General features: G+C 37.3%; 1 protein-coding gene across 1 annotated transcript in view; it reads left to right on the top strand.

The window, feature by feature from the left end:
• The window catches only part of cerkl (ceramide kinase-like), a 54,132-nt gene that overhangs the window by 22,165 nt on the left and 11,172 nt on the right, over positions 1-20,795 (top strand). The window contains exons 4-7 of the mRNA XM_023296107.3: positions 2,368-2,499; positions 3,596-3,659; positions 7,274-7,404; positions 7,491-7,565. Of these exons, the coding sequence (XP_023151875.2) occupies positions 2,368-2,499; positions 3,596-3,659; positions 7,274-7,404; positions 7,491-7,565 (402 nt within the window). The remainder of the gene's footprint in view (positions 1-2,367; positions 2,500-3,595; positions 3,660-7,273; positions 7,405-7,490; positions 7,566-20,795) is intronic.

Here is a 20,795-nt window from a genome sequence, read left to right as displayed (position 1 = left end):
ATCATCAGTTCCAGATGACTAAATGTTGTGTTCCTTTGTAGACACTCTGTAGAAGTTGTGGTTATTTACAGGTTACTATGCTGTGATTTTACTGGTCCGGTCCACTGGAGATCAGATTGGGCTGAAAGTGGAACCTGAACTAGAATGAGTTTGCCACCCCTGATCTAAAAACATCCCATAGAAATAAACTTGATTTGATTTTCTCCCATTAAATGCTCCGCTTTATTCATGTGTGAGTTTTGGGGCGACGGTGAGGTGGAGCTTCTGGGACCGGTGGGGGTCCAGGAGAGGAGATGTCGGGTGGCTCCTCACAGGAGCTCCGGAGAACCTGGCCAGAGCCGTGGGGTGGAGGGATGGCAGGAGGCCCACCGTGGGGTCATTAACGGGGCGAGGTCACGGCCTTTTGGGAGCAGATTATAGTAATGAGCTGGATAATGGAGCTAGTGTGTGTGTATTGATCTGAGCTGGTCTGTGGGGATTCATAATGCGGTCTCTAAATCTGCCTAATGACGAGCTGTACAGGGGTCCTGAGTGTGTGTGGAGTTTGGAGTCGATACTGTGAAGCACACACACACACACACACACTTTGTCAACCAGTAAATGATATTCTCAAAAAGGCCTCCTCTACATGGATACCCTCCTGTTGTCCTCATTTACGGGCACCAAAAAATATTGTTCCTGTCTCTGAAAAAAATCCAAAAAATCAGCAAAATATTCCCCAAATTTATGAAAAATTACAAAATCTTTGGGAAAAAATTCCAAAAATTCCTTAAAAGTTTCCCTTAAAAGTTTTATTTTAAAAAAAAAAAAAAAAAAATCCCCAAATTTGGCAAGAAATAAACATTTAAAAAAATAAAAAAATGTAAGTATTTTCAAAAAATTTATAAAAATCTTCCCCCCAAAAATCTTAAAAATATCTAAAGTGATTCCATATATATCAGTCAAAGTTCTAATATTTTCTTTAAGAACATTCAGAAAAAAAAAATCTACCAAAATCCAGCGAATTTCGCTGGATTTTGGTTGATTTTTTCCTGAATGTTTATTTTAGTTTACAGCAATTTTCTATGAGAAGAGGTTGTTGTGTGATAACAGAAATGGGACCCAGCCCATTCATTTATGTCCTCTGTACTGGACTTTTTTTAAAAAATTGATATCTTTTGACTCATTTGAGCTGCCCTACTAAATCCCGATGTGCTCTGTAGAGGACATCTCAGCACTTCCAATCATATCTCGTGACTGGGTGGGATGAGTGGAACTTTGCCTCCTGACTGTTGAGAGTTTTTTTATGTTCATGTTCAGTTTGATTTTGTTTCTTAACCCTTCTGTTACATTTGTTTCTCAGGAACAGCAATGATGTTCCTGGGTCATGTTTAATTATCCAAGAGTGTCAGAAACCAAAAAATGTTGTTTATATCTCATTATTAACTCCATTACTCACCATTTCTATCAATGTTTAGGACAGTGGTGTTGTTTACCTCTTACAGATCATGGTTCAATGAGGATAATCCACTGGCTTTTCATTAAAAAAATGCATGTTAGAGCTTTTTTAGTGTTGTTTAATGTTTTGATCAGAAAGTAAAATACTAGATTGCTCATTGTTCTTTTGTCATTTTGTGTCTCATTTTTGTCTCACGTGTTTTTTGTCTTGTTTTGGTCATTTTGTATTTTTTTTGGTCTCACTTGTGTTGTTTGCCTTTTTGTTTCTTTTTTTAGGTCATTTTTTACTTGTTTTTGTCCATTTTTTGTCGCTTTCTAACTTTTTAATCAAATTTTTTGTCTTTTTTGCTTCGTTTCATGTCATTTGTCTCATTTTTTGTCATTTTGTTTCTCGCTTTTGTCATTTTGTGTCTCATTTTTCTCATATTTTGTCTTATTTTTGTTGGTTTTTGTCTTTTTTTTGTCCAAATTCTGTCATTTTGATAATAGATTTCATAAGTAAAATCCTATATGGTTCAGTTCCAGATAGCTGTGACTAAATGTTGTGTTCTTTTGTAGACACTGTGCGATCTAGAAGTTGTAATGTGGAAATGATAAACTGAGGCTGAATGTTGTTGAAATTGAATTTATTTTTCTTAAGAAATTTCAGGATGATCTTAATGTTTTGTAAAAAGATAGTTGGCTAAATGTGAACATCTTCAGAATGTACTTTTTGCGTTTTGGTACTAAAACAAAGGATACATTAGGAGTGGTGGTTATTTACAGGTTATTATGCTGTGATTTTCCTGGTCTGGCCCACTGGAGATCAAACCGGGCTGAATGTGGAACCTGAACTAAGATGAATTTGACACTCCTGCTATAGATCAAAACTCAACCTGCTCATGGCATATGTGTGTGTATGTTTGTGTGTGTTTGTGTGTTTGCATGCAGGTTTCAGCCATCGTCCCAGGTATGTGAAGGTGTTCATCAACCCCAGCAGCCACAAGAAGGAGGCCGTTTACATCTACAGAGAACACGTGGCTCCTCTCTTCAAGCTGGCTGACGTCCGCACCGACATCACCGGTCAGTCCAGGAAAACTGTCCACTCCTGAAAACAAACCGGGAAATTGCTGATAAATTCGTTTTTTCTCCCGTGCGTTGTAATAAAGATGGCAGGTAGAAGTGCTGCAGAGATTTCAGCAGTTAGATTTTTATTGACACCAGAGAAGACGGTGTGAAATCTGTGTGTGAAATCTGTGTGGATGTGGAGGAGGTCCAGAAGTCAGAGTTAATGGCAGCTTCTGGTCGCTAGGTAACCTGATACAGGAGGCGGAGCTTAGCCCATCTGCTGTGACAGAGGGAGACAACCTCCTCTTCTCTCCTCCTCCTTTCTCCTAATGTTTACTCTCTCCTGTGTTTCTTCTCGTCTCCTCCTCTGGTTTCATATCATTTTTCCTTTCCTTTCTCTCCTTTCCTCTCTTTCCTTTCCTTCCCTCTCTCCATTCCTTTTCTTTCCTCTCTTTCCTTTCCTTTCCTTTCCTTTCCTTTCCTTTCCTTTCCTTTCCTTTCTTTTCTTTTCCTTTCCTTTCCTTTCTGTTTTCCTTTCCTCTTTCCTTTCCTTTCCTCTTTCCTTTCCTCTTTCCTTTCCTCTCTCCTTTCCTCTTTCCTTTCCTCTCATTTCCTTTCCTTTCTTTCCCTCTTTCCTTTCCTTTCCTTTCCTTTCCTCTCTTTCTTTTCCTTCATTTCCTTTCCTTTCCTCTCTTTCCTTTCTTTCCTTTCCTCTCTTTCCTTTCCTTCTTTCTCTTTCTTCCCTCTCTTTCCTTTCCTTCCCTCCCCTCTCTTTCCTATCTCTTCTCTCCTTTCCTTTCCCCTCTCTCATCTCCTTCTCACATCTCATCTCTTTTCCTGACTCCTCCTCTCTTCCTCTCTTGTCTTGTCTTCTCCCCTCCTTCTCTCCTTCTTTTCTCCTGCTTTCTTCTCCTCTCGGCAGATGGTGGTGATATCCGTTGTCCCACTTTTTTTTGGCAGCCATCGGCCACACACATTTGCGTACATCTGACCACACACATGCATGAACACTTTATCTCTGTCCATCTCGATGTCTCTCCATCTGCTTCCTCTGTCCGTTTACCTGTCTGTCTGTCTGTCTGTCTGTCTGTCTGTCTTTCTGTCTCTGCAGTAACGGAGAGGAAGGGTCACGCTCTCTCAGTGATGAAGGAATGCAGACTGGATGAATATGATGGGTCAGTAGTTGCTCTCTCACTCCTGTCTTTTACCTTCGCTCTTTTCCCATGAAAATCTGAATTTCCTGATGCAAAAAATGTCGTTTATTCAAATTTTTTGATCATGTTTAGATGTCTGTCGTCTATCAAAATACGTCTGATTCATGGACTGGAAGTTGCCATTTCAAATTCGGAGATTTGGAAAAGCTACCGTGTCCTCAGCAGTTTTTTTTGGCAATAATAGTCTCCTTTCTGATCAACCGCTTGCTTTGTGTTCTGTCACATTGACACTCGTATTAATTATGAAGAATCCACGTTTGATTTAAGACGGAGGTGATACGGCGACCTTCAGTTTTGCTCAAACAAATTGGCACCGACAGATTTTATCAGCTGCTGCCAGATGGCTAATCAAACTAACCTTAGTCAGTTGAAAACTGTCTCCAGCTGCATTTTTTAACCTTCTGAATCCCGAGCTGTCTCTGGCTGTTTCTTAGCACCTGTCACCTCCATGGAAACGGCACAACCATGGCTAGAAGGAGAGAGAACTCAATGTATTTAATGCAGTCTAACAAAGTTCTAGTGCCAGAATTCATAAAAAGAAAGAAACAATTAAAGTTGGATTACTTACTTTACAAAAAAAGAAAAAAAAATCTATTTGTACAACATTTTTCCAATGGCCTAAAGACGTTACTATTATTGGTAAATGGTGACGCTATGTACTGGGTCAGTATATAATTGTGGGACTTTTTGTATCATAGTTGACATTTTTGCTGTTTTCAGGCCTAAAATCAACATGACCGCCTATAACCAAACACCACATGGCATTTTTAGAGAAAGATTCTTCTAAATATTATATATGTAATTAAGGAAAATTGAAAGTTATTTCTAAAGATATTGTAGTAAACCTGTTGACTACTTTATATTAAATAAGTCAGAAAGCCTTGGAGTCTTGCCAGGCTTTTCTTCAGGAGGAAATGACATCATGTGGAGCAGGTCATGTGATCTGGAATTAACACACTTCCTGGAGAGGTGTTTTTGTAATGGGGAACTTAGTTGAAAGTGATTTCTTGGACACAGATAGAATTTGATATTTTGTGTTCTAAAATAACGCAAATGACCAAAAAAAAAAAAAAAAAAACCCACAAAAGGACTCAGTGAGGCACAAAATTATTATATAAAGATACAAAATGAGGAGAGACACACAAAATAATGCAAAATGACCACAGACACACAAAATAACCACAAAAATGTGCAAAATTACCACAAAAAGACCTAAAATGCCCACGAAACAGTCTGAAAGTGACCAAAAAAGAAACAAAATGAGCACAGAGACACACAAAACAACCACAAAAAGACACAACATGACCATAAAAATGCAAAAAATGACACAAAATGACTCAGTAAAACATAATTATCATATAAAGACACAAAATGACAAGAGACACACAAAATAACTACAAAAAGAGACACCTAAAATTACCACAAACAGACTGAAAATGGCCACAAAAATGCACAAAATGACCACAAAGAGACCTAAAATGCCCACAAAACGGACTGAAAATGACCAAAAAAGAAACCAAATGAGCAGGTCATGCGATCTGTCATTTTCAACAAGTTTTATGTCAGCTTGGATCTTTTCTCGTCATTTTGGATCATTTCTGTGTCTTTGGGATAATTTTCGAGTCATTTAAGACAAACTTCATGTCATTCTGGACTAATTTTCTGTAATGATGGATCATTTTCAAGTCATTCTGGACGGGTCAATATATAATTGTAGGACTTTTTGTAACATAGCTGACATTTTAGTGACATCCAGTCATTTTTTATTAATAAGTGATTGTTTCTATAATAATTGTGGAATTTGTATCACTCAATTATGTATAGACCCTGCTGTAGATAGATTTACATTTTTAATGTTCTCATGCTTCTCTGTGTTCTCCAACTTGTAAACAGTTCAGCTGAAAAGTTCCTGAAGTTTTGTCACATGTTGGTCCCCTTTTTTAAATTTTTATTTTATTTTTTTTTAACAGATTCTGCTTAGCACATCCAATTCATTTTTAAATGAAACATGTAGAATAAAATGATATTGATGAAATGTGACAATTTTACGCTTAGATTTAGTTTATTTTCTTGGCAGTAGTACTTCAAAATCTGCTGCTTCTTCCGGTTTATGACAGTTTCTGGCTCGAGCAAATGGAGGAATTTTGTTAATTTTTAAAAATGACTACATAAATGATCTCATGCTAAACAACATGCAGCCTTGTTAGATAAAACAGAAAAGGCTTTCTACTGATAGAAATCACAGACGGCACACAGTAAGTACGCCATGACATTAATAAAGTCCCTTAAACTCTACAGCGGAAAGTAAACGTCTGACACGCGAAAGGTAAATGAGGGTAAAGGTTTAGTGTTTACGTAAGAAATGACACGTTTAAATGGTGACATCATCCGTCCACAGCAGACCAAGTGAACCAGATAATCAAACAGACTGACCCAGACTGATCACACACACACACACACACACACGCACACACACACACACACACACACACACACACACACATGTGCACTCAGCAGCTAGCTTAGCAATGCTGAGCTAATCTTCTCTAAGCACATTAAGCTTTATGAGGGCTGAGCACAAAAGCTGCTTACACACACACACACACACACACACACACACACACACACACACACACACACACACGGACCATCACAGATAGAGTGATGGGAATCTGATCAGTATTTTCGTACTTGAAGTTCTTACAAATGTTGTGTTTTTATATTTAACTTAATTACGCTTTATTATAAATGTTAGCAGAGTTGGTCAGTGTTTTGTGTCACCTGTGTGTACCTGAATGTGTGTGTGTGTGTGTGTGTGTGTGTGTGTGTGTGTGTGTGTGTGTGTGTGTGTGGCTGCACTGGTGAGGATTTGGTTGAAACCTACATTTGCCAATTAGGCTGGCTGTCACCGTGGCGACCAGAGCTGCAGGTAATCCCATACAGGAGGAGGGCGAAGGGGCGGAGTCTGTTTACTGCAAAGACAAAGTCAGGAGATGAACCTTCTCACTTTCCTGGAAAAATAACGAGTCACGAAGAGAAATCCTGGGAAAAATTTAAACTCATGATACCAAACAGGAAGTAATATTTACACAAAAATGAGTAATAGTCAGAAAACTGTCAAAGTAAACACACTGTAGGTACAAACCAGTCTCATGAATGTTTTCTGTTAAGCTTAATAAACAAATAGTTGTTTATTACTATGTTTCATTCAACGTCTTAATTTTTGACACTATTGTTTTTTAATTTAGTTTCTTAAAGTTTCATTAGAAAATGGATCGACATTCTTGTTTTCTTGTTTAGATTTTAAAGTGTCACTGTTTTGTTTTTTATGGTAAAATTGTTCTGTTGTCTCTAAAATAAACATATTTATATAAAATTCTAAATTGTGAGTTGTTGTTTTCGTTCCATAAAGGCAGGAAATCACAAAAAAGTTACATTGAAAGACACTTTTTCCTCTTGGTTCTCAGGAGGATATTACCTGTTCCAAAAATAGAACAGCAAAAACAACTCACATGAATGTCCTTATACCTGTCTGTCCACCTGTCCTCACACTCATCTGTCCTCCTGTCCGTCAGGGTGGTGTGTGTCGGTGGAGACGGCTCGGTAGCGGAGCTGTGTCACGCTCTGGTCCTCAGAGCTCAGCTGGATGCAGATTCTCCAGTAAAACCAGTGAAACCAGCGCTGCCTCTGGGAATCATTCCTGCTGGTGAGACAAAATGTCCTCATGATGGAGAAGCTGCTGGATGTGGTGTTCAAAGCTTCTATTAACCGTCTGTCTCCCCGTTGTTACAGGTTCTACAGATGTGGTTTCCTGTTCTGTCCATGGAGTCAGAGATCCAGTCACTGCAGCCCTGCACATCGTCCTGGGTAGGGTCTAGTTGTTCCAGATCTATGTCAGATAATCATAGTTGGGTTCAGTCTAGTCTAAATGTAGAGTTGCATTGTCCTGGATGGGTTCTGCAATGTTCTATATTGATAGTGTTGTTGTCAAGAGTGGTCTCTCTCGCTGACTGCCCTGCTCTGGATGTTTTAGATCTATAGTTAGTTTACCCAGGATAGGCTCTACCTGTACTAGATATGCATTCTTATAATTCTAGGTGGGTTCTTCCAGAGCAGGGGAGTCAAACTCATTGTAGTTCAGGTTCCACAATCAGCCCAATTTTATCTCCAGTGGGCCGGACACATAAAACCACAGCATAATAACCTAGAAATAACTACAACTAGAATTTTTCTTTTGCTTTAGTGCAAAAAAGTACATTCTGAAAATGTAAACATTTAATGAAACATTTAATCAACTATCTTTTTACAAAACATTATGATCATCCTGAAATTTCTTAAGAAAAATAAGTTCAGTTTCAACAACATTCATTCATTCGAGCGTTTGTCATAACATTTTATGTGTTCTAGATCTGTGGTTGCGGTGTTCTAGTTGGGCTCCTGTCACATCATTCTGCCAGTTATAGATAAATAGTTGTATCATTCTGGATGCATTCTGCCTGTTCTAGATCTGTGGGTGTGTAGTTCTAGGTCGACCGTTCTAGATCTACAGTCACAGTATTCTACCTGTTCTAGATCTGTGATTCTGTCTCAACACAATCCACCAGCTGTAGATGTACACGCTGTTAACAACAGATCAGCTTTTATTTCCAGGTGTTTACATCTGGATCTGATACACACCTTTTGTTTGGACCCGCCCCCTTTTCATGGGGCTTACAGGTGTGTTTAGTTGCCCTGGTGTGCCCGATCTCATTGATTATTCAAACGATAATTAGCACTCAGTGTCTACGTTTAGTTTCAGATTTGGGTTTTGCCGTCCTGGTTGGGTTCTACCTGTGACACACCTGCCTGTAGTTTAACGTTAGCCAATCAGGAGCTAAGTTTGATGTGACTGGCTGGTGGTCCGTCAGACAGAGTTTGAAAACAAACAAACAGACGGTGTGACTGGGGTCTAGAGACAGATGTCTAACAGCAGGATCAGTTTCACTCTAAATCACAGGTTTACTCTGTGTAGCCCCGCCCCCTTCACCACTGCCCACCTTCTCTCAGGTAAACCTACCGACCAATCGGGTGGCTGCTGTGTACCGATGACAGGTTGTGGTGAGATGGTGGTTCATTATAACTAATTAATACTGTAGGCTGTGTGTGTGTGACAGATGGGAGTATTCCGTGGCTCTAATGAGACTAATTCCCGAACAATAGAAAACAGTTAAAATTCCCAGGCAGGAAGCTGTTTCCCACGAACACCAGGTGACTACAGGTGAGTTCAGGTGTGTTTAAGACACAGTGTCCTGACATGATATGATTCCAGAGCAGTCAGTTAGCCGGTAACCAAGCTGGATAACTACTGTTTCCATGGTTACCAGCTGTTTAACAGAGCCTGAGCTCCGTCAACACATCTCGTCTCTTTCTTTGTGAACATTTGGGAATTTTAGTAACTTTTTCATCTTCATATAAACCATCAGCAGTTAGCTTAGCTTAGCATGAAGACTAGTCGGGTCAGTATATAATTGTGAGACTTTTTGTATCATAGTTGACATTTTTGCTGTTTTCAGGCCTAAAATCAACATGGCCGCCTATAACCAAACACCACATGGTATTTTTACAGAAAGATTCTTCTAAATATTATATATACAATTAAGTAAAATTGAAAATGAAAGTTATTTTTAAAGATATTGTAGTAAACCTGATGACACTTGAATCACACACTATATTAAATGACTCAGAAAGCCTTGGAGTCTTGCCAGTCTTTTCTGACTGACTCAATGAGGCACAAAATTATCATATAAAGATACAAAATGACGAAACACACAAAAGAATTACAAAAACTTGCAAAATGACCACAGAGACACACAAAAAGACCACAAAACATAAAATTACCACAAACAGACTGAAAACGGACACAAATGGGCGCAAAATGACCACAAAAATGCACAAAATGTTCACAAAACAGTCTGAAAACTACCAAAAAAGAAACAAAAGGAGCACAGATACACAACACAACCACAAAAGACACATAAAATGACCACAGAAAAACACAAAATGACTCAGACAGAAAATTATCATAAAAAGAAACAAATGTCCACAAACAGACTGATAATGACCAAATATGACCACAGAGAGACACAAACTGACAAAGAAACACAAACTGACCATAAAAGGCTCAAAAAGACACAAATGACTCAACAAGACACATAATTATCATATAAAGACACAAAATGACGAGAGACATACAAAATGACCACAAAACACCTAAAATTACCAGACTGAAAAAAGCCACAAAGAGGCACAAAATGAGCACAAAAGACCTGAAATTCCCACAAAACTGTCTGAAAATGACCGAAAAAGTAACAAAATGAGCACAAAGACACGAAACAATCACAAAGACACAACATGACCAGAAAATGACAAAAAAAATGACACAAACTGACCACAGAAAAACAGAAAAGTACTCAGACAAATAATTGTCATATAAAGACACAAAATGATGAGAGACACACAAAATAACTACAAAATATGACAAAATGACCACAGACACGCACAAAAAGACCACAAAACACATAAAATTACCACAAACAGACTGAAAATGGACACAAAGGGGCGCAAAATGACCACAAAAATTCACAAAATGACCACAAAAAGACCTAAAATGTTCACAAAACAGTCTGAAAACTACTAAAAAAGAAACAAAAGGAGCACAGATACACAAAACAACCACAAAAGACACATGACCACAAAATTGCACAAAATGACAAAAAATGACATAAAATGACCACAGAAAAACACAAAATGACTCAAAGAGACACAAAATTATCATAAAAAGAAACAAATGTCCACAAACAGACTGATAATGACCAAATATGACCACAGAGAGACACAAACTGACAAAGAAACACAAACTGACCATAAAAGGCTCAAAAAGACAAAAATGACTCAACAAGACACATAATTATCATATAAAGACACAAAATGACGAGAGACATACAAAATGACCACAAAACACCTAAAATTACCAGACTGAAAAAAGCCACAAAGAGGCACAAAATGAGCACAAAAGACCTGAAATGCCCACAAAACTGTCTAAAAATGACCAAAAAAGTAACAAAATGAGCACAAAGACACAAAACAATCTCAAAGACACAACATGACCAGAAAATGACAAAAAAATGACACAAAATGACCACAGAAAAACAGAAAAGTACTCAGACAAATAATTGTCATATAAAGACACAAAATGATGAGAGACACACAAAATAACTACAAAATATGACAAAATGACCACAAAAACACCTAAAATAATCACAAACAGACTGAAAACGGCCACAAAAATGCACAAAATTACCACATAAAGATCTAAATTGCCCACAAAACAGACTGAAAATGACCAAAAAAACAAAACGAGCAGGTCATATGATCTGGAATTAACACACTTCCTTGAGAGATGTTTTTGTAATGGGGAACTTAGTGGAAAGTGATTTAATTTGTTATTTTACATCCAATGTTCCCTCTAATTTTTCCTGAGTGTGAGCAAACACACAAACTCCCTGAGCGTCCCTTGGACCACTGTGAGCAACATCAGACGTGTGCACTGTGGTCACACCAGCATCACATCCATTCAAGTTACATGGTTCATTAAAAGAATCAAATTACAGCATTTACATTTCTGTTAAAACACTTTGTCAACAGGAGCCAGTTGAAGGCTGCAGTGATTTTAGTGACACTACAATGTATAAGAGTGAAGTTATTGAATATTTGTCTCTCTTTACTGTTGCAGCGGTTTTGTAAATTGCAGACGGACCCTGTTCACTCCATAGACACCAATGTTATTCCTGTAGCTTGAAAGACAGCTACTTTTGATAAAACTGGGCTTGTAGCACATTGTCTGCCTTGCAACAATGGGAAAGAGGCACCGTTTATGTTTTGACAACCTATATCTAATGAGTTATTGATGCTGGAAGTCCGAATCTGTGAATATCTTTCCAACTTTACTGAACTTGGGGCCACTACCACCTAAGGAGTGATATATTTAATTTTGAAAAAAGCATTTAGCCATACTTAAAGCTTTAAGTGCTTTATTAACACGGAGCTAAAAATTTTGTATTGTTTTATTATCACAGGTTCTGTCTGAAAAGAGGTGGCGTCATTTTAAACAGTGAAATCAAACTAACAAAATGTAATGACCAACCAGTGAGCAATACTGGATTCTGCAAAAACATAAACAACTTTTTTAAAAATCTAAATCTTATCTTAACACAGTTAATGTATTAACTTATTTTTGTGTGTATGCATGTATTTATTGATTTATTTATTACTGTTAACATATCAGAGTTCTGAGTGAATTTTTCTTAAGATATGCAAAGGCCATTTATTGATTACATATAGGCTATTAAATGTTTGTTAAAAACTAAAAAGCATTTTTAAAAAAACAACTCAGGTATTTATTGAGTCACTAAAATACTGCAGAGTACAGACCACATCAGCATGATTATAAGCATCCTCTGGTAAATGAACAACCAGATACTGATGTCTCTCACCATATGGACTTCAGGAGATGACTGGGGGATGATAAACTGTGACCTACTGGTTGGGTTCTCTCTGTTCTCATGTTTCTTACATGTTTGTCCCCTGACAGCCGGGTCCTAACGTTTTTTGAGCAACACACCATACTATGACGTTTTTACAATGAGGGTTCTACTATGGAACCAGTTTGACATGTTCAGGTGTTCTTTGTGTGAAAACTCAGAGATTTCAGGTATCAGAAGGTGGTTTTCAACTTTCTTTGTTAACTTTCTGCTTCAACTTTAAACTAAATTTCCTTCACTAACCCCGCCCTCTGGACTTCCAGGAAGCTGTGTTCCTATTGGCTGTCCAGGTGGCTGCTTGGTGTTATCAGGAACACCTGAGCAGCTCAGTGTCTTCCTGCTTTGTTTAGCTGCAGACAAACATTTCCTCTGCTTCTGTTCACCAGTGAACCGGGTTTGGCTCCATTGCTTGAGTTTGTTTTTTAGGTGTTGGCTTGCAGCTTCCAGCAGTAAAATAGACTTTAATGTGTTTCTTGGTGTGTTTTAGGGCTTTGTACTGGATAGTTGTCTTGGTAAATGAGGTTTTTTAGCCGCAGTAAGCACATGGTGCTAATGTCTGCAGTGATTAGTGGATTTGGTCCAGCTGAGTTGTGTCTTTATCTTGGCTGTAGTGAGTCTTTAGAGGTTTTTGGTTAGACACATTCTGTATTCTTGTTTGAGAACCAACGTTGGTTGTCCAGAAGGTAAGAGTTCCTGTCCTGATTCTCTGTTCTCAGAGGTTCTCTGGTAGGCTGCAGGAGACTTTAGTGTTTGGGTTGTGCTAGTTTGGTTTTTGTATGGTTTCATTTGGACGACTATCTTGAGGCCCCTCCATGTGGTTTAGTGAGGTTTTCTGGAACAGTTCTACAAAGCAACCTGCAGCAGAAGAGACTTTGAGAGTTTTTAGGAAGTTCTGGAGACCAGACTTTAGAGCAGCAGAAACATTTGTCAGCAGTTTGAGCAGGAGAAGGTGAGCTTCAGAGTAGAAATGAGACGGAAACCTTCTTGACCCGTGTGGTGAGGTCCTGTACCAAGAGTTTGAGCAGGTTGTGAAGAGTCTGTAGTTCTTTGGTCTGAAAGCACAAGAAGAGTCAACTCATTAAAGGAGAAAACAGGAGATATTGTTGGTTCTTCTGTCGCTCTGCAGTTTCCTTAGACTGAATATCAAGTTTCTATTTTAAATGATTTCCCATGTGAGCCCAAGAAGACTTCAATAAACTCCCTCCATCCCCTGGACACAACACACTTTATTACCATGTTAAATGTTTTTTTTTTTGTTTTTTTTTTTTAATGTTTTTGAGTTTTAATCATAGTTTTAGCATAGTTTTTTTTTTCTCTTTGCATGTTTAGTTTTGTCATCTGTGTGAAAGGTGCTAAACAAATAAATTTGAATTGATAAACTGAATAATTAACTAACTCATGATTGTGACAACAGAAGTATTTTCATTGTGATTTAAGGGTTTATTTCATTTTTAAGGTTGGGGTTAAAATCTTGACAGAAAAAGAAGATTAAAGAAATAAACTACATAACAAAAAGCAATTAAATCAAAGGAAAAAAATTAATACAAGAAAACTTTTAAAAAGTTTTATTATTAAAAAGATTTAAGAAATTTAAGAAGTAATTTTCTAATTAAACATTTAATTTTTTAATTAAATGTTTTGTCTTTTTAAAGGTTTAATAATCTAATTAAATGTTTTGCATTTTTTAAAAATGTTTAATATTCTTTAATGTTTAACTATATTAAACAGACAAAATATTGAATGAGATAATTCAACAAGATACAATACATGTCATTATGAAATTAAACAAAATTTTTAAAATACAAATATTAAAAAGTACAGATAAAATATTTTCGACAATTAAACATTTAAAAAAATACAATTAAACAAGAAGAATATTAAACATTTTAAAAAATGCAAAACATTTAATTAGATTATTAAACCTTTAAAAAGAAAACATTTAATAAAAAAATTAAATGTTTAATTTGAAAATTACATCTTAAAGACAATAAAACTTCAAATAGGAATTATACAGAAAATACAATGAAGCATTTAAAAAGAAAATTAAACATTAAAAGGTGGTAAAACATTTAAAAAGAAAAACCTTAAAGATTTAATCGAAACATTAAATATTGGGAAAGAAAAAAAAATTCAAACAAGCCGATAAAACATTTGAAAAACAAACATTAAAAAGACAAAACATTTCGAAATCAAATCAGACATTAGAAAAGAATAAAAGGTGAGAAAAGAGCAAAACTAAACATTTAAGAAGAATCAAACTAAAGACAAAACATTTGAAAAGACACCAGTTAGACTTTAGAAGATAAAATTAAACAGAAGAGACAATAAAAGGATCAAAAAGAGCAAAAACAGATAAAGTTCTTAAAGTGTTTTCTAGTCTGAAATGAAAACATCAAGTTGTTTCTTCAAACATTTCTTCTTTCTATGTTCTTGGTTTGATTGTGGATAGATTTACTAAGAACTCATTTCAGAAAACTGCTTTCCAGATAAAGTCTACTAGTAGTTGAAGGCATTGATCAAACTAATGTTACCTTCTGATCTCCACAAACTTTACTGTTCAGTGAAGAGAATCAAAGTTTGTTGAGGATTTCTAAAAAACCCACAGGTGAAGGTCTGAGAAGAACTCAGATTGATGGTCTAAATGTGAAATCAAGACCCATGGTCACAAGTTTTAAGGCTTCTGTTAACCAGAAAGTTCAAACTAACAGAGAAGTACTGAGAAACTTTAAAGATTTCAGTCCTCAGACTGTCTGAAGGTTCAAACTAACAGAGAAGTACTCAAGAACTTCTAAGATTTCAGTCCTCAGACTGTCTGAAGGTTCAAACTGACAGAGAACTACTGTGGGACTTAGAAAATTTCAGCCCTCAGACTGTCTGAAGGTTCAAACTAACAGAGAACTACTGTGGGACTTAGAAAATTTCAGCCCTCAGACTGTGTGAAAGCTCAGGTCCTGAGGACTCGGGAGGTGTGGAGGCTTGGAAAGTCTTGGAACTGAGGGTTCCACCCTCCAGCACAAAGGCTGAAGTCCAGCCTCCTGAGAAAACCGGTCGAGTCGAGACTCGAGTTAAAAAAAAACTCGAAAACGACAAAAAATAGATGATAAATGCGCAAAAAAAAGAAGAATTAGTATCTGAGCGAGTAGCTCAGGAGGTAAGAAGACGGACTACCGACTGGAAGGTCGCAGGTTCGAGACCCGCCACCGGCAATTTTCTTTCTTTGTCTTTGTCAGGATTTTGAGAAAATTTAAGAAGTGTCTGGTCTTGAACCAGCGACCTGCAGCTCCATAGGCAAATCCTTAACTCACTGAGCTACAGATCAGATGAAAAACTATAATTTCGTCGTCCCTTTGGCATCGTAGTTCCTGAAGTGACCACATGGGCGGTGCCAAGGCGGAGTCTGGGTGGAGTCAGGGCGGAGAGTAGGCGGGGGAGGTGGGTGGCGGCCTCCCCCCTCTACTCCCCCACCTCCCCGCACCACCCACCACACCTTCCCCCGTCCCACGAGTTCTTCGAGTCTCCACGAGTTCTTCGAGTCTCCACAGGTTTTCCCGAGTTTCTGGAGTTTCCACCAGGTCGGAGGCAGAACAAGTTGTCATGAAGAGGTGTTGAAGTCGGCCAGGATGGACTGACTTTTTACAGCGACTAGAAGGAAGACCACTAGAAGAGCAGGTCTTTAACCACCATCCATAAAATCCATGGAGTTGCTCCAGAGAAATGAAGGGAGGTCAACTTTTATCAACCTCCATCCAGATGTTCAACTTGATATCTTTACTTTGACATTTTTAGCACCACAAACCTTTAGTATCACACTTTATTATCATTTATTAGGACTTTAATGGAATCCACCAGCAGATTTAGTTTTTGTTGACAAACTTTATTCTTGTCATCGTGGGACTGCAGTATTTAAAACTGTTCCTTCTATTTGACCTCATGTTTATTAGTTTTAGTGGAGAAAGTTATTTTAGTTGTCGATTAGTCTCTTAAAAACCAAGTAATAAATTGGATTAGTCAAGAGGTTTAAATTTCTTACTTTGTCATATTTTAAATATGAAAAAAATAAAGTGTCTTGAGACAATTTGACCTGTAATTGGTGTTATATAAATAAAATTGAATTCAAATTGTATGTATCTTGTAATGTTGGAGTAATTCAGCCATATATGTTGGAAAACACATTTTCTTTGTCCATTAATCTGTTGATTGTTTTCTCCAGTAATTCATTTCTTGTTTTGGTTTATAAAATGTCAAACCCAAATATATTCAGTTTACTGTCATAAAAACCAAAAAGATTTACATTCATGATGCAGGAATCAGGCAGTTTTTCACTTTTTATCTTAGTTTAGTCAGAAAGATAGTTGATAATGTGTGAATTGTTGCAGCTTGTGAGCCGTAGAAGGTTTTAATCTTTGGGGCCGAGTGTCAAAAACATTTAGAAACCAACATCAACAAAACACTCAACAAAGATTTGAACATCATTAAAGGGAAATCCAACTTTTGCATGACAATGTCTAATTAAAGGACATTTATTTCCAACGTAAATGTGTGATATTCATCCTCTGGAGCTTTCTCTTCACATCGTCTTCCACCTGGACTGGTTTGGTCGGGAGCATGTGCAACAAACATTTGAAAAACTGCACTTTAACATCAATGAATGACACTGAAGTTTAATCTCTACATAAATGAGACTGAGTCTGGATGTGCTGCTCTGTCATTAACTCCTAAGTTTAGGGAAAGTTCAAACAAAAGAGGACAGTTCAGATAAGACTTGAGAATGAGCTTATTTTGAACAAACATCTCAGACTTTCTGAGCTTCAGCACCTCTAGCAAGATATTTTAACAACAAGCAACTCAAGAGATCCAGAAGTTGGAGAGAGTTAGCTTTAGCTGAGCCAAAGAACATGTGGGACGCTAACCTAGCAAACATTTCAGACTTTTCTCTGTGAATTCTGAGAAATAATTTCCTATTTAATGACAGAGCTACACATCTTAACTCAGTCTCATTAAAACAGACTCTAATTCAGTGTCATCCATCCATATTAAAGTGCAGTTACCCAAAATGTTTGTTGCATGAGCTCCAACAAAACCTGTCCAGGTAGAAGGCCACTTTGACAAACAGGAAGTGGAAGATTCCAAGCAGATTTATAGAAGGGGGAACCGGACTGTACTAAGTGTGGTCGAGTATAGAGGGGTGTTTTGTGGGTTTTTAAGGCTGATAATGATTATTAGTGAGACATTTGGAGTAGATATTCATTTGCAGTAAATGAAAGTATTTAAAATCTTGGAGTTAAACTTAGAAGAACACAAACTCTAACAGAAAACTTTGTTGATACGTTTTTGTTTTGTTTACAGATGTTAAGTTAAAGGAGTTTTATTCGTGACGTATAACCAATCAAATCACTCCAGAAGACAGAGCGACCACAGGTAGATAAAGGTTCAGAGCCAAAGTAGCACCATTTTTAAATGTATTTATTACCGTAAATCAGTAAAAAATAAAATACTGATAATCAGTAAATCAGTCAGCCCACAATTACTACAATTCTACAATGTATGTCTCTTTCCTTTGACTTGTTATTTGTACAATATACGATGTATATGATGGCATTTTTTCATACCAAAGGCTCTACTATGATGTTTTCTAAGAGACATACGATGCTACTCTGGTTGTTCTGGCCCTGGGCTGCTGCACTCCTCTGTTGTTTTCTGGATTGTACTCAGCTGCATGCCTTCGTCCACCAGGCCTCCGTTGACTCGTCCCGCTCTCTGCTTTCCTGCCGTCTCTGGAGCTGAAGCTGGATGGAACAGACCAAAGTACAGTCCAATCACGATGCCAGCTGCCTCTCAAAAGGCTCCTTCATCTGGCAGGTGGCAGCACTTCTTCTGAGGGGAAGCTGAGCTGGACCAGCAGAACTTTGGAGATGTGTTCCAGTGGTTGGTGGATGTGTGGGGAGATAGAGAGGGACCTTTGAATTGTTCAAAGGAAAACAGGGAACCCATTGGTAGTTTTAGTTTAGGGTGCTACTGCAGTGTGTTTTTGGGTTTTAAGAGGGGAACAGGAAGAGTTTTTTTTCGTATTGATTATCTTTTACTTTGTTCCTGGTTGGAATGCCCATCAATGTCAACATGAAGTTCACTTTTAGTTCTGTTGATTTATTTTTATTTTACTAACACCCATTTGTTTTTAACCCCCTCACATGTTGTGTTGTTGTAGACTTACTCTTTCAAATAAATTCTCATCTAACCCTCTGGAAACCAGCGTTTGGACTGTTTTTGTGTTGCTCCTCACCTACTGACAGCTGTGGACTAAAGGCTATACTGTGACGTTTTTAGAGCAACATGCTATACTATGATGTTTGTTGGGCGACACGCTATACTATAGGCTTTTTTAATTGACATATTACTGTGACGTTTTTTGTTTTTGTTTTTTTTAGCAACATAAGAATTTGAACAGTTTTAAAAGTTACTATACTTTTACTTGTGCAATGAAATTATTATTCTATGGCATTTTTTAGATGACATATTATACTCTGATGTTTTCTTGAATAACATACTATTTTGACAATATACTGCACTATGACATTTTTTGAACCACATATCATACATGAAAATTTTAGGCAACATCCTATCATTTTGTGCTTTTTGAACCACATAATAATGTATGTTTTGTGTTTTTTTCTTGCCAACATGCTGTACTATGAACTACAGGCCATACTATGTTATTCTTGAGTAAAGTATACTATACTTTGACATTTTCTGAACTACATCCTATACTATGGCGTTATACACAGTGCTTTGGTTACATGTTGATTTATAAACTAGATTTTTTTCTGTTTTGTTTTTTGACGGGATTACAACAGACCTGACTGTGAACACCGTCGACACCCACCTGAGGGAGACGCTGTCTAAGATCTCAAGGCTGCTTGGTCGTGGTCTTTCTGGCACGTACTCTTCCAAGATGAGCCGGGAAGTTTAACACTGATGGAATGACACCAGGTCTAAGCCAACAAACTTCCAGTTCCTCCTCAACCCATAGTCTCTGGGAAACCTACATGGAGTAAGAAGTAGACAGAGAAGTAATTAAGTCTGTACACAACATATTAAAAAGAAATCATGCTAATAAATTAAGTACAATGAACCGAATTCGCCAATATACTGGAGACCAGAGCTATTTAATTTGATAAGTATAACCTTGTTTAGTAACATTTCAATTATTTGAGAGCAGTCCTAAAGAACTGCCTGTAATCCCAATCATAAAATGGGTTTGGAGGAAGAACATAGATGGTAATCTGGATATATATGAGTTAGGCTTTATAACTACTATTGGTAGTATTGGTGGTAGTAATAGCAATGTGACTAGTACTAGTAGTAGTGGTAGTACTCACTACTGCTGCTGATACTGGCACTGCTACTACAACTTGTAATACTATTACAAATGCTGATACTACTTCTATGACTCTAACAGCTGTTTATACTACTACTGCTGCTTGTACTTTTAGTATTACTACTACTGCTTGTACAACTATACTACAGCTACTATTCATCGTCTGGTATTTGGTTGTCAAGCTGCTAGCTCGCCTTAGCGTTTTGCTAGTGGCTAACTAGTTAGCTCTCATAGACTGGAAGCTCTCAACAAGATTTCATAATGAAAAAAGAGCCAAAAACTATTCTTACCTATGAAAAGTCATTCCAAGTTTCCTTGTCTCAATCGTACGATGTAGTGTGTAATTGTATGCAGCACAGTGAGCCGGCATACTTCTTGTTTCCGTTTTCACGCCGTCTACATCAACGGAATGCACTGAAACTTCTCCCCCACTAGCTTAGCCTCGCTGTAGCCGCAGCTCAAAGGGGCGTGTCCTATCTACTCATTCATATCTATGAGAACAACGGTAGCTGCACATAAGGACGCCTGAAGTTGATTAGCTGCGTAAATACCATTATATACAGTCTATGGTAAATACGTATGTGAATCGCATCATTGGCTGCCGCAGCCAGTCACCGGTCACTCACTGACACACATTGAAAAATAGCACAGAATGAATTGTTACGTGTTTATTTTATTTACAATTTAGGTTGGATTTTTTTTTTTTTTTTTTTTTGTGCGCAGCGCAGATTTTCTGTGCGAGGAGACCGTGTCAGCAGTGCGCAATTGCGCACGCGCGCAGCTTAGAGGGAACAGTGTTTACATCTAAAATTTGATATATTGCCAAAAAAGAAATATCTGTCCTGATTATCTCAACTTAATAAAAAGAACATAATCCAAACTATTTCTGAATAAGCTCATTTTATTATTGTTTAGCTAATTAGAAGGTGGTTATTAAATTGGGAAGGTTATGTAGTTGACATTTTAGTGATATCCAGTCATGTTTTTATTAATAAGTGATTGTTTCCATAGTAAATAATTATGGAATTTGTAAAGACATGATCATAATGAACATAAAAAACATTTTTTTTTTACTTTTAATAATCTGTATTTTTACGGTAAAAGAAAATACATTTCGGTTGGACCTTTAAGACGCACTGCGGG

This window comes from Amphiprion ocellaris, chromosome 11 (assembly GCF_022539595.1).
Source record: "Amphiprion ocellaris isolate individual 3 ecotype Okinawa chromosome 11, ASM2253959v1, whole genome shotgun sequence".
In the NCBI taxonomy this organism is placed as follows: Eukaryota; Metazoa; Chordata; class Actinopteri; family Pomacentridae; genus Amphiprion; species Amphiprion ocellaris.
This window is presented reverse-complemented; position numbering and strand designations above follow the sequence as displayed.